Source organism: Ovis canadensis, chromosome 13, assembly GCF_042477335.2.
Source record: "Ovis canadensis isolate MfBH-ARS-UI-01 breed Bighorn chromosome 13, ARS-UI_OviCan_v2, whole genome shotgun sequence".
Classification (NCBI taxonomy): domain Eukaryota; kingdom Metazoa; phylum Chordata; class Mammalia; order Artiodactyla; family Bovidae; genus Ovis; species Ovis canadensis.
The window spans coordinates 94,804,419-94,818,530 of NC_091257.1; the positions used below are offsets into that span (position 1 = coordinate 94,804,419).

Here is a 14,112-nt window from a genome sequence, read left to right on the forward strand (position 1 = left end):
AAGACTATTCAATGGGGAAACAATGGTCTCTGCAACAAACGATGCTGGGACAACTCATATCCACAGGCAAAAGAATGGAGCTAAAACCCCCACCTCACACCATACACAGGCCTCACTCAAAATGGACTCATGATCACAAGAGATAAAACTTCAAAAACTTTTCAGAGAAAACACGGGGGTGAATTTTCATGACCTTGGGCTTAGTTCATGACTCTTAAGTATGACACCAAAGTCAAGGGCAACAGAGGGAAAAAAATAAATTTCACTTCATCAAAATGAGTAATTTACGTGCATGAAAAGAATTTTATCAACAAAACAAAAACATAAGCTAGAGTATGAGAGAAAATATTTGTATGTCATATCTCTGATAAGGGACCTAGACCTTATAATGAACTCTTACAAGACAACGATAAAAGACAACCCAATTAATAAGTGGGCAAATGACCTGAACAGATATGTCTCCAAGGAATACAAGTGACCAATAAGAATATGTCAAGATGCTCAACATCATTAGCCGTTAGGGAAATGCAAATCAAAACCACAATGAAATACCACTTCATAGCAACCAGGATGGCTACAATGAAAAGAAAATGGAAAATAACCGGCATTGAGGAAGAGAAACCAGAACTTCACATGGTGGAATGTAAACAGTGCATCATTTTGTAGAAAAGTTATGGCAGTTTCTCATAAAGTTAACAGAGAATTATCCAGCAGTTGGGAAATAGACCCAACAATTCCACTGCTAGGCATCTATCCTGGGGAACTGAGATTAGGTACTTACATCCTTTTACATGAGTGTTCACAGTAGCCAACTATTCACAATAGCCAAAAGATACAGACAGCCCAAATGCCCAATCATGGGTGAATGGATAACCAACAGGAAATATTATTCAGCCATAAAAAGGGATGAGGCATGGATACAGGCAACAGCGTGGACGGCTCTCTAAAACTTCAGGCTAAGCGAAAGGAGCCCGGAATATTGTGTGATCTCATTTACATGAACTGCCCAGAACAGGTAAATCCTAGGGACAGAAAGAAGACTGGAGACTTCCAAAGACAACAGGCAGGGAGCTTTGAGGAGTGACTGCTCAATGCTGAGGTTTCCTTCGAGGGCGACGCAAGTGCTTCAAAACTACAGAAGTGGTGGCTGTACGACATTATGAATGTACTAAACGGTAATAAATTAATCATGTCAGGAATTTCACCTCAACAGAAAAGAAGATATTTTAATTAAATCAACGATTATACAAGGAGAAATGTATTATTACCAAGAGTTGCCCGATCTACACTCATTAGACCTTTCACTCTGAAATGGGGTTGACCAAAAAGCTGAGCAGCTATCAGAGATCTGTCCAACTGAAGAACAAATTCTCTTACTGCAGAGGGAACTGTATCCTCTTGTTAGTCTGAACAACAGGCAATACTAGAGGAAAGAGAGGGGTAAGAAAGGACGTCCAGCCAGAGACACACATCAGACTTAGGCATGTTTTTTAAAAAACAAAAACAAAATTTTTAGCCATAAACGAAAGACAACTCACCCTCACGATGATGCCCATGCGTTTGCTTTCGTAGGTAAAGGGGAAGAGCTGCAAGATGGTGAAGTTCAGGATCTGGTCGCCAGGGGTCCTCAGCTGCATGGAAGACTGGTCGCGGCCCACCAGCGTTAAGCCCACACTTTCGGTCCACTGCACCAGGGCCACCTAAACGAGACAAGGGCCAAAGGTCAGACACATGGGCGGGCGTCCCGGTGCACAGGTCAAGCAAACGAACAGGAAGGTGGACAGACACACAGACAGGTGAGCTTAGCGGAGCCTCTGTCCCTCAGGGAGGCTGGGCCAGCACCCCGCTCAGGCCCATGGGGGCCCCGGGCTCACGGCTGCCTCTCTTCCCTTAAGCAGCCATGAGCCGGACTGTGGAGAGAGCTATGCAGGTTCAAGGGTGACCAGTGCAAACAGGGGTCCCGTCAGGAAGAATCTGCACAAGCAAACTGCAAATATCGGGAAAGAAGGAGCACGACGTGGTGGGCGGGGGGGTGGCGAACACGTCCAGGCTCCCCACTGAACCTCACGAATATCCAACCGGGAGGGAATCTGCAGTAGCTCTCCACTGGGCAGCTCTGCCCTCCAAGGGCACAGTGTTGGTTGTCACGGCCAGGCAGAGGGTGGACATTTGCTCTTGGCATCTTGTGGAGGGGCCAGGAACTGCTAAACATTCTACACCACACGGGACAGCCCCCTCCCCAACAGAGAGTCATCCCCACCCCACCCCACACGGCAGGCCTGTTGAGGGTGAGAACGCTGGTCTGTGCCGGTGAGGAGACTGAGGCTCGGAGAAGCTCCCAAGTTGTGAGTGGTGATGTTCCGGGGCCAAACCTGGATTCACCTGGTGCACAGCCATGCCCTCCACCGCCCTCTGCACTTGCTGGGGGGCTGGTCCAGTCACCAACTAAAGGTTTTTACAGCCTGAGCAAGGCTTGCTTCGCTGCCCATCAAAAGGCACGGAGCATGCAGATTCCAAGGTGAGGACCAGACCGCTGGGGACGGCAGCTGGCAAGGGCCCGAGCCCCAGCTGGAGGCAGCTGCCCCTGGGAATGGGGGTCCAGGCTGGGCATGGCTTCCAGCTTCTCAAGAAAAACCAGAAACCTGACCTTGTCCCCGAGCGTTCTCAACTTTTCAGTGTAAGCAAGTAAGCTGCATGTTTTAAATGCCCGTGAAGAAAATGAAACATTCACCTGCAGATGAGTCTGGCCTGGGGTCTTCCGGGAAAGAAGGAAAGAGGAGTAGAAAAGGGGGGAGCTGGGAAGGGGCGAACCCCCCGTTGCCACAGGAAGGGGGATGGCAAGGATGAAGAGCTACAGTGTGTGGATGACAGTGTCGTGTTTCCCTGTCAGAAGAGCCCACGGAGGCAGGAACTGCCAAGCTCCACACAGGGGATGAGGAAACAGAGACGGGAGGGGAGCTGCTCCCAACCGGCAGCTACGACGGGCTGAGATGAGATCTAACCCTAGGTCCAGCAGACCCGAGGCCCAAGAAGTGCCCGTCCTGGGCCATCCAGGCGTCCGTTCTCAAAATACCAGGTGCATGCCCCTCAGAGCATCCTCAGTGAGCACCTGGCCACCCGACTCCCCGTCACCATCAGAAAACTGACGGGAGGCACCGGGGCCAGAGTAACAGCCCCCAGACATGTCCGCCTCCCGGTCCCCGCCGACCTCCGCCTCCCGGTCCCCGCCGACCTCCCCGCCGACCTCCACCTCCCGGTCCCCGCCGACCTCCCCGCCGACCTCCGCCTCCCGGTCCCCACCGACCTCCCCACCAACCTCCACCTCCTGGTCCCCGCCGACCTCCCCGCCGACCTCCGCCTCCTGATCCCCGCTGACCTCCGCCTCCTGGTCCCCGCCGACCTCCCCACCGACCTCCGCCTCCTGGTCCCCGCCGACCTCCACCTCCTGATCCCCGCCAACCTCCGCCTCCTGGTCCCCGCCGACCTCCACCTCCTGATCCCCGCCGACCTCCCCACCGACCTCCACCTCCTGATCCCCGCCGACCTCCGCCTCCTGGTCCCCGCCGACCTCCACCTCCTGATCCCCGCCGACCTCCCCACCGACCTCCACCTCCTGATCCCCACTGACCTCCCCACCGACCTCCACCTCCTGGTCCCCGCCGACCTCCACCTCCTGATCCCCGCCGACCTCCGCCTCCTGGTCCCCGCCGACCTCCCCACCGACCTCCGCCTCCTGGTCCCCACCGACCTCCCCACCGACCTCCGCCTCCTGGTCCCCACCGACCTCCCCACCGACCTCCGCCTCCTGGTCCCCACCGACCTCCCCACCGACCTCCGCCTCCTGGTCCCCACCGCCTCCTGGTCCCCACCGACCTCCACCTCCTGATCCCCACCGACCTCCGCCTCCTGGTCCCCACCGACCTCCGCCTCCTGATCCCCACCGACCTCCGCCTCCTGGTCCCCGCCGACCTCCACCTCCTGATCCCCACCGACCTCCACCTCCTGATCCCCACCGACCTCCACCTCCTGATCCCCACTGACCTCCCCACCGACCTCCACCTCCTGGTCCCCGCCGACCTCCACCTCCTGATCCCCGCCGACCTCCGCCTCCTGGTCCCCGCCGACCTCCACCTCCTGATCCCCACCGACCTCCACCTCCTGATCCCCACTGACCTCCCCACCGACCTCCACCTCCTGGTCCCCGCCGACCTCCACCTCCTGATCCCCGCCGACCTCCGCCTCCTGGTCCCCGCCGACCTCCACCTCCTGATCCCCGCCGACCTCCGCCTCCTGGTCCCCACCGACCTCCCCACCGACCTCCGCCTCCTGGTCCCCACCGACCTCCCCACCGACCTCCGCCTCCTGGTCCCCGCCGACCTCCACCTCCTGATCCCCGCCGACCTCCGCCTCCTGGTCCCCGCCGACCTCCACCTCCTGATCCCCACCGACCTCCACCTCCTGATCCCCACTGACCTCCCCACCGACCTCCACCTCCTGGTCCCCGCCGACCTCCACCTCCTGATCCCCGCCGACCTCCGCCTCCTGGTCCCCGCCGACCTCCCCACCGACCTCCGCCTCCTGGTCCCCACCGACCTCCCCACCGACCTCCGCCTCCTGGTCCCCACCGACCTCCCCACCGACCTCCGCCTCCTGGTCCCCACCGCCTCCTGGTCCCCACCGACCTCCACCTCCTGATCCCCGCCGACCTCCACCTCCTGATCCCCACCGACCTCCACCTCCTGATCCCCACTGACCTCCACCTCCTGATCCCCACCGACCTCTGCCTCCTGGTCCCCACCGAATTTTTTTGCTACTAACTTGTATAAGTCTTCAGAAATGCATTCATGTAACTGTTTGTTCTAATCACTCTGAATTTCAGTATGGCCTGTCTTATCTGCTAACAATTTTCTTTCAAAGTTTAAAATGAAAAAAATCAGTAAAGATTTTAAAAATCTCATCCATATATATGAAAAAGAACACTGAGTAGTAGCTCAGCTGGTAAAGAATCCATCTGCAATGCAGGAGACCCCAGTTCGACTCCCCAGTCGGGAACATCCACTGGAAATCATTCCAGTATTCTTGGGCTTCCCTGGTGGCTCAGAATCACCTGTAATGTGGGAGACCTGTATAGTCCACGGGGTTGCAAAGAGTCGGACACGACTGAGCAACTTTCACTTTCATTGAAATGCTCACTGGGTAATACACATGAAGAGAAATTCCTTCCAGCGTTTCCTTTTCTCCATGTATACTACTGAAATATTTTGGCATATACATGTATTTCTTTTATTTTTGCCATTTTAAATTTTGATTAAGTAAATAAATATCCCTACACAATGTGAGATAAATATCCCTACACAATGTGAGATATTATAAATACCTAGCTCTATACAAGACTCAAAAGCTTGACTAAATTTACATCCTCCTTAACATACAAATTTAGTAACAAATAAAAAATAATTCTTCCTCTGATGCTTTCTAACACGACTGCTAGGGAACAGATTTTTTTCATCCTTGCTTTGGAACAACTATTACTTCACTCCTTAAAAATGTATTTAATTGTTCTGAAATGATATGAAAAGTCTGAGATATTGGGCTTCAAGGAGATACGCTAAGTCTCCGAAAGCCTATTCTTAATGTCAATCAAGAGGACTTCCCTGGTGGGCCAGTGGTTGAATCCATCTGCGAACGCAGAGGACACAGCACTGGTCCCTGGTCCAGGAAGGTTCCACCTGCTGCGCAGCGGCTCGGCCCGTGTGCCGCGACTACTGAGCCCACAGGCCCTAGACTTCGCGACGAGAGAGGCCCTTACGGTGAGAAGCCAAGCACCGCAATTGTGGGTGGCCCCCACTCACTGCATTGAGAGAACCCGCGCACAGCAATGGAGCCCCAGTGCTGGCCCAAGAAAATAAGAAAGAAAAAGAAAGGACCCGAAACGGGAAGTGGCTTTCAGAGCTGCAGGGGCAGTTCTGGCCTCAGCCAGCCCAGATGCCCCCAGCACAGACCCCACAGGACTGCGCTGGAGGGAAAGCTGAACCGGAAATCTCAAATGAGCACCAGCAACACATGCTCCCAGGGAAGCGTGAACTACAAGGCCTTGGAAACATCTTCTCAGCCTGTATTCTGCCACAGCAACACCCCCACCACCCCCACCCTCACCCCCGGGGTCCAAGGTCCTAATCAAAAGCTCGCAGGTCTCCTCAGGGGCCGATTCCAACAGGATATGAGTCCTGCGGGGGGCCTTTCTTTCTCACCTTCCACTCTCTTACTTCAACTAACATTAAGTCAGCCTTAATTTAAAGCTGATCTCTATCCGAAAGACATAAAATCCTCTGGGGCCTACTCAGAAGAGAGCCGTTTAGAATGGGGGGGCTATCTAGGCCTTCTCAACTGCAGTGGAGACAGACATTTCAGGGGTCAAGAAGGGATGCTAGCTACCCCTTTGCAGAACAAGACGAGAATAAGGCTACTTCTTTCCCTAGGCAGTGAGAGCTTTAGTTCAAAAGAATCATTCCATATTGCCAAATCATCAAGTCTCACCTGGGGTATCACTGAGTCTCACTGAGTAGGGATCTCAGAGGGCCTTGGGTGAAGCTATCTAGAGGTCAAAACGGCAGCAGAAAAATACATCGCATAAAGTGGCTCACTGTTAAAGAACCAGCCTGCCAATGCAGGAGACACACGTTCGATCCCTACACAGCGAGTATCTCCTGGAGGAGCTCATGGCAACCCACTCCAGTACTCTTGCCTGGAGAATCCCATGGACGGAGGAGCCTGGCGGGCTACAATCCACGAGGTCACAAAGAGCTGGACAGGACTGAGCGTTCACGCATGCATCAGGTAAATGAAGAAACAAATTAAGAGTCAAAGGCAAATGCTAGAAACCAAGAAAGTGCCAGAGGCGGGATCTGGCTCTGTTGAGTCGGCTGCATAATCCGGTTTGGGTCAGGGGAAAAAAACAAAACAAAACGGAGTCTGCCACTCTACCCTGCCCCCACGAAAATAAAAGCCCATCTGAAGCACTCTCGCCAGAGCTGCCCGTGAAAGGGCTTTTTCATCATTTGTTGGTCAGCAACGAGCCATCTGTGATAAGTTTTAATAATTTTTCCTTTGTACCTGGGAATGTGTGCCTGGGAATTACGCCAGGCAGGCTCAAGAGCCTTGAATTCTTGTCAAAGGCAGGATACATGTGAAACGTAAGAACACGCACACATCCGCTATCTGATTTATTAATAAAAGGGTTCTTTGGTGGCCTTCAATCAGATAAACAGCCAGGCTTACAAAGAGCGGCCAGTCTGCCTGAGGCCAGCCTTTCAGGATTATAAATGTATCCACAGACCTAGGATGTTCTTTACTGAAGAAATAAGTTTCATAAAACCACCATATGACCCAGCAATCCCACTACAGGGCATACACCCTGAAAAGCCGTAACTGAAAAAGACACATAGACCTCAACATTCACTGCAGCACTGTTTCCAGCTGCAGGACAAGGAAGCAACCCAGATGTCCATCGAAAGACGAACAGATAAAGAAGTTATGGTACATATATACAATGGAATACTATGCAGCCATTAAAAGGAACGTAAAATTTGAGTCAGTACTGATGAGGTGGATGAACTTAGAGCCTATTATACAGAGTGAAGAAAGTCAGAAAGAAACAAATACCATATATTAAGGCACACACACGGATGAACCTCTTTGCAGGGCAGGAATAGAGACTCAGACGGAGAAGAGGCCTGAGGACACAGCAGGGGCGGGAGAGGGCGGGCTGAACCGAGAGAGCTGCACTGAAATACACACAGCATCCCACGCCAACCAGAGAGCTACTGGGAAGTTACTGCGTAACACAAGGCACTCAACCCGAGGTCCTGTGACAACCCAGAGGGGTGGGATGTGGTGGGGGGTGGGAGGGGGGTTCAAGAGGGAGGGGACATATGAACACCTGTGGCTGATTCATGGTGATGTACGGCAGAAACCAGTGTAACAATGGAAAGCAACTATCCTCAAAAAAAAAAAAAAAAAGGTTCCAAAATGTGCCACACGGTGGTTGCAGGCTTGACTGTCGACAGGAATAGGGCAAGCAGTGGACTGGGGTAGGGCAGGCCACCGGGGCAGTGTGGGGGGTGCGCCTGGGGAAACAGAGGCAGCAGCCACCCCACTCGGCTCACTGCTGCCAGGCAGAAAGCGGACCCAGTCTTTCCAGGTTCTGATCTTTCTCAGGAGAAGCTGACTCTTACAGAACGCTAAGTGATTTTTAAAGTTTGCTGATTAAAAACAAAACAAAACAAAAACCATCATGGAGCCAGCAACGTTTGAGAATCAGTGGACAGGCAGTTCCCCTGGAGGTCCAGGAGTAAGGACTAAGGCTACACTGCAGGGGACGCGGGTTTAATAGCTGGTCCAGGAACTAAGGTCCTGCACACCACGTACTGCGGCTAAAACATTTTTTTCACAAAGAATCAGCGATCAAGGTAGCAGAATAAAGGGCCACTCCCTGATCTAAATTCCCTTGCTCTTATACTCAAAATTCATCCTCCTATCACTCAACTCTGATGAAAATCTGAGAAAGAAGGGTGGCATCCCCTCCATTAAAATTCAGCCATTCAGAAATGACTATTTACTTAATCCTCGCTGGCCCAAACTAACACGCTGCAGGACATGTCTGTCCACGGATGAGCTCAAACAAACAGGCTAATACGACACTTTTCCAGTGTCCCCCACAGCCCCACGGTCCTGCCTTTTACACAGGACCCCTCTCTTCTGAGCAACCGAACTCCTATTTCAAGATTCCAGCCCGACGGTTAATAAATAACGCTGACGGAGGGTTTTTATCAAGTTCCCGACCCCTGTTCTCTGACCTCACCCTCGGGCCCCAGCACTTGGCAATGGTGGAGCTCCACCAGCCTCCCAAGCCACTCTGCGTCAACACGCCATGCTCCCCCGTGCACGCATCTGAATGCTGGCATTGTCCGCGGCCTGGGGCCGAGAGGCAGGCACCAGGAGGCGTTCAGGAGAGACAGGGATGCAGTCCTGGAGGGAAGGGGAAAAGAGCCTCAAGGCTGCAATCAGACTGGGAGGTTGCCAGCCCCTCCTCAAGGCCACAAGCTTCCCTTCCCCTATAGCGTTTCTCCTCACTCTTTGCAACAGGGCTAAGAAAACACGAAACGAGGCAACTGGGACCTTTCGTGCATGCTGCTCGGTGCAGAGGGACTGAATACGCAAGGCCCTCCGTCACGACGTAGTCACGACGGCCAAAACAGGGGCCCACCTAAACGTCATGCTTGGGAGACAGGAAAAATAATCTGTGCTGTATCTCAGCAGTCACTCAGAATCTTCCCATCATAGACGGTTACTGGAAAGGGATAATGCAAGGGAACAAGTCAAGGTCGTTGAACTTATAAGGTATATATACATACACACACACACCAGAGAGAGGTAGCAAAAACATCAAAATATTTTTGGCTATTTTTTTCTTTAACTTTTTTCTTTTTCTATAAAAAGCTCTTGCTACTGTTTTCTTTTAGATATATAATTTATTTCCGGCTGTGCTGGGTCTTCATTGCTGCACAGGTTTTCTCTCGTTGCAAAGAGCAGGGCTTACTCTCGAGTAGCGGTACTTCGGTGGTTTCTCTTGTCACAAAGCCAGGCTCTGGAGCACAGGCTCAGTAGTCGGGGTGCACGGGCTCCGTGGTTCCCCGGCATGGGGGATCTTCTCGGATCAAAGACTGAAGCCCTGTCTCCCGCACTGGCAGGCGGATTCCTTACCACTGAGCCACCAAGGAAACCCTGTTGCTCTAATAATGAGTGCGGGCTCAGTTACTTCAGTCGTGTGTGACTCTGCGACCCCATGGATTGCAGCCCACCAGGCTCCTCTGTCCATCGGATTCTCCAGGCAAGACCGGAGTGGGGAACAGAAAGTAAAATCCACCCTAGAGCAGCTGTACCTTCCACTGCACACCCCCCTGTTACGTCACCCCGTCTACATTACTCCCAGCCCCTGACATTTCAATGGATGCAGGGATGCTCTCCATCTCCGGAGTCTGAAGAAGCCCCCTCCACTGCACCCCACCTCTGACGGTGCCAAACGTCCTCGAAAGGATGGGATGTGGTTAGGGCGAAATTCTCCCCAGCAGACTTCATCCATTTCACTTCCCTGGGGAGTCACTGTACTGGGCTGGGGGAGGGCGCTGCCCCCAGGCTGTAATCAATAGCTGAATAAAGACACTTCAAGGCTTCCCAGGCGGAATGCACACAGGAAACAAATTTAGGAAATCCTGCTTTCTGTTACAGGAAATGAATCCTGGGCCAACTGGTAGGAATTACTCCAGCAGCTCCGAAGTAAAACGGATACTGGCTTCTGTGTGTATTCCATCAACTGACCTTGCCTGCACCAGTGAGGCTCTACTGATATAGAATTTCAAAGGTAGGATTCTAGACCCTGCTGCTCCTACATGGAATCCCAAAGAGATCTGGAAACAGGACGACTTTCTGAAAGATTTCATTGGCAACAGATTCGGCCAACTTTCTGTCAGATGGTCTATTTACATAAACAGATTTCTGTTTTGAGGTATGCGTCTTTTGAAGTAGTTTAAAAGGTTGGTGGGGAAAATATTAACAGTGGTTACTTACACCTTTTAGTTGGGGCTTCCCTGGTGGCTCAGTGGTAAAGAATCTACCTGCCAATGCAGGAGACTCGGGTTCAGTCCCTGATCTGGGAAGATTTCCTGGAGAAGGAAATGGCAACCCACTCCAGTGTTCTTGCCTGGATAATCCCATGGAGAGAGGAGCCTGGTGGGCTATAGACCACGGGGTCAAAAACAGCTGGACACAACTTGGCAACTGAACAACAACACACCTTTAGTTAGTAGGGTTTTGGCTTACCTTTTTTCTTCTCTACATTTTCATATATTCTATCATAAACCTGAAATAACTGAATAATAAAAAAAATAAAAGTCATGGCGAAAAGGAAACCAAGAAAGTAACACTGACCTCTATGAAGACACCAAAGACCAAAAGAAATATCTTTTAAAAAAGAAAACACTATTCAGAATCTTAGCAAACCAGAACAAATCTGAATCCAGAGGTGATTAACGGACAGCAGAGATAAAGGGCTCTTCTCTTTAACAAAAAAGGAGCTGAGAAGCACACAGCATTCCATGGAAGATTTACCTTTGTGGAAAAACCTTTGCACAGCCCTAAAACAAATATATCAAAGTTCAGCAGGAACCAGGGGTGTGGCAGGCATTAAAGACCACCACAGATGCATGTCAATAGTCAACAGGAGCCCGGAGGCAGAAGTGCTCGTCCAACCACACCACTTGGAACCTGTTCGAATTTAAATTCTACCAAGTAGCCACAAGCTACTGGTTCCCAGTCCATAACATCAAGACTCTGGTCCTACCCAGCAATCCCACTGCTGGGCATACACACCGAGGAAACCAGAATTGAAAGAGACACATGTACCCCAATGTTCATTGCAGCACTGTTTATAATAGCCAGGACATGGAAACAACCTAGATGTCCATCAGCAGATGAATGGATAAGAAAGCTGTGGTACATATACACAATGGAGTATTACTCAGCCGTTAAAAAGAATTCATTTGAATCAGTTCTGATGAGATGGATGAAACTGGAGCCGATTATACAGAGTGAAGTAAGCCAGAAAGAAAAACACCAATACAGTATACTAACACATATATATGGAATTTAGGAAGATGGCAATGACGACCCTGTATGCAAGACAGGGAAAGAGACACAGATGTGTATAACGGACTTTTGGACTCAGAGGGAGAGGGAGAGGGTGGGATGATTTGGGAGAATGACATTCTAACATGTATACTATCATGTGAATTGAATCGCCAGTCTATGTCTGACGCAGGATGCAGCATGCTTGGGGCTGGTGCATGGGGATGACCCAGAAAGTTGTTATGGGGAGGGAGGTGGGAGGGGGGTTCATGTTTGGGAATGCATGTAAGAATTAAAGATTTTAAAATTTAAAAAATAAAAAACTAAAAAAAAAAAAAAGAATAAAAAAAAAAAAAAAGACTCTGGTCCTTTCTCACATGGACCATTCGCTGGTGTCATCCTCCCATTCCCAAATGGAAAAGCAAGATCAAGCAGACCAACCCTGGTGAAGAAACAGTGCCAAATGTGACAAGCTTTTGGTTCCAGGGCAGACGCCCCAAGAGACCAGTAGACTCATCCATCCCTACAGTCCCTCCCTCCTCTTCTTTCTGCACACAATTCCCATCTCAGAATGTGGCCAAGGGCTACCACATTTTTCACCCCTAAAAAGCCTGGTATCAGTGGTCACAGATCAACTGGGCCTCACAGTTTGAGCTCTTCCACAAATACCGAGCAGACAGAAGGAGGAATCTCCCAGGGTACCCATTCCGTTGCCCCAGAGAAGGAGGAAGAAAGGACCTCATGGGGAAAGATGCACCGAAGTGTCCTTCCTGACCTTTGGAGAAGATTCCCGTTGTGCTTCCCTCGACCACATCAACCACTGGCTCACTGATGTTCTCAGAGGGGTCCAGACTTTGAAAACACATGAATGAGTTTCAGCCTGAGTTCCTTCCTTCCCAGGAACAGTTCAGCTGAATGGGGCATAGGAGAAAAGCTTGCTTCTGTTAGGGGAAACACGCTGAAAGCCCCCACCCTGACCAGGCACCATAGGTAACAATCTGCACGAGACAGGAGGTCCTAGTAAGGAACACGGAACTAACAAGCCAGCTCCAACCGGAGGAGTTAGGGAACCCTTCTCGCTGGCAGCCACTTTGGCTGAGCAATAGATGTGCTACCAGAAAGGACCCTGAGTCAGAGTGATTGGCCAGAGAAAACCTGGAAACGAATCCCATCCCATGTGGCTGGGAGCCACATGGCAGAGCAGTTCTCCTGGCTCCCTTACTCTCCTGCTCTCTACTGGGGTGCCCCTTCCCAACAAAGTCTCCAGCGTGGCTGTCTCTTCAGACAGTTCTTTCCTGAGTATTAGACAAGAGCCCACTCTCAGGCCCTGGAAGAGGTTTCCCTTCCTGCAACATTTTCTTTGACTCCACCTACCAAGGCTTTTGTCTACAATTTGTTCAACCACGTGCTTTACCGGGAGGCTGAAGGCTGAGCCAGCAAAAGCAGGTGCTGCCTGGGTCCAACCTCTGGTGCTCACCAGCTATGCAACGTTGGCCAAGTTGCTTACCCTCTCTGTGCATCTGTCTCCTCATCTGTAAATCAGAAATCATGATAGAAACCACCTCCCAACACTGTTGGAAGCATTAAATAGTAATAGTCACTGACGTGGTTCAGACGGTAAAGAATCCACCTACAATGTGGGAGACCAGGGTTCGATCCCTGAGTCAGGAAGATCCCCTGGAGAAGGGAATGGCAACCCACTCCAGTACTCTTGCTTGGAGAATTCCATGGACAGAGGAGCCTGGTAGGCTACAGTCCATGGGATCACAAAGAGTCAGATATGACTGAGTAACTAATACTTTCAGCACTTTCCCAAAGCTGTTGTAAGCATTAAATAATAATAGAGTCAGTTTCACACAATTCCAGGTGCATGGTAAATGTCAACTATCATTGATGTTGTTCAGTAACCCAGTCGTGTCCAACTTTTTGTGATTCCACGGACTGCAGCACACCAGCCCTCCCTGTCACTTGCCATCTCCTGAAGTTTGCCCAAGCTTACGGCCACTGCATCAGTGATACCATCCAGCCACCTATCTCATCCTCTGACGTCCTCTTCTCCTTCTGCCCTCCATCATTCCCAGCATCAGGGGCTTTTCCAATGAGTCAACTGTCATCACATACATATTAAAAAACAAACGAACAAACAAACTTCATGTACCACAGAAGCCCCTCCCTCCTTCTTGAAATTAATAATAATAATAATAGTTGGGATTCCCTGCAACGTTGGTGGAAGAGTAAAATGGTTAAAAAAAAAAAAAATCCCGGGAAGCGCTCTCGTATTTATATAAACAGATTCATTCAGTTTGACCCGTGGGATTTATTGACCATTTACTAAAAGCCTCACAACACCCTCTGGTGGGTCCCATGCCACAGATCCACCGTGAAGATAAGAAACCTGCCCAGGTGTGGAGCTGGGAACCCAGGATCCAT

General features: G+C 50.9%; 1 protein-coding gene across 6 annotated transcripts in view; it reads right to left on the reverse strand.

The window, feature by feature from the left end:
- The window catches only part of ATP9A (ATPase phospholipid transporting 9A (putative)), a 130,151-nt gene that overhangs the window by 32,391 nt on the left and 83,648 nt on the right, over positions 1–14,112 (reverse strand). For all 6 annotated transcript variants that reach the window (XM_069547053.1, XM_069547051.1, XM_069547057.1 and 3 more), the window contains exon 15: positions 1,539–1,700. In XM_069547053.1, the coding sequence (XP_069403154.1) occupies positions 1,539–1,700 (162 nt within the window). The remainder of the gene's footprint in view (positions 1–1,538; positions 1,701–14,112) is intronic.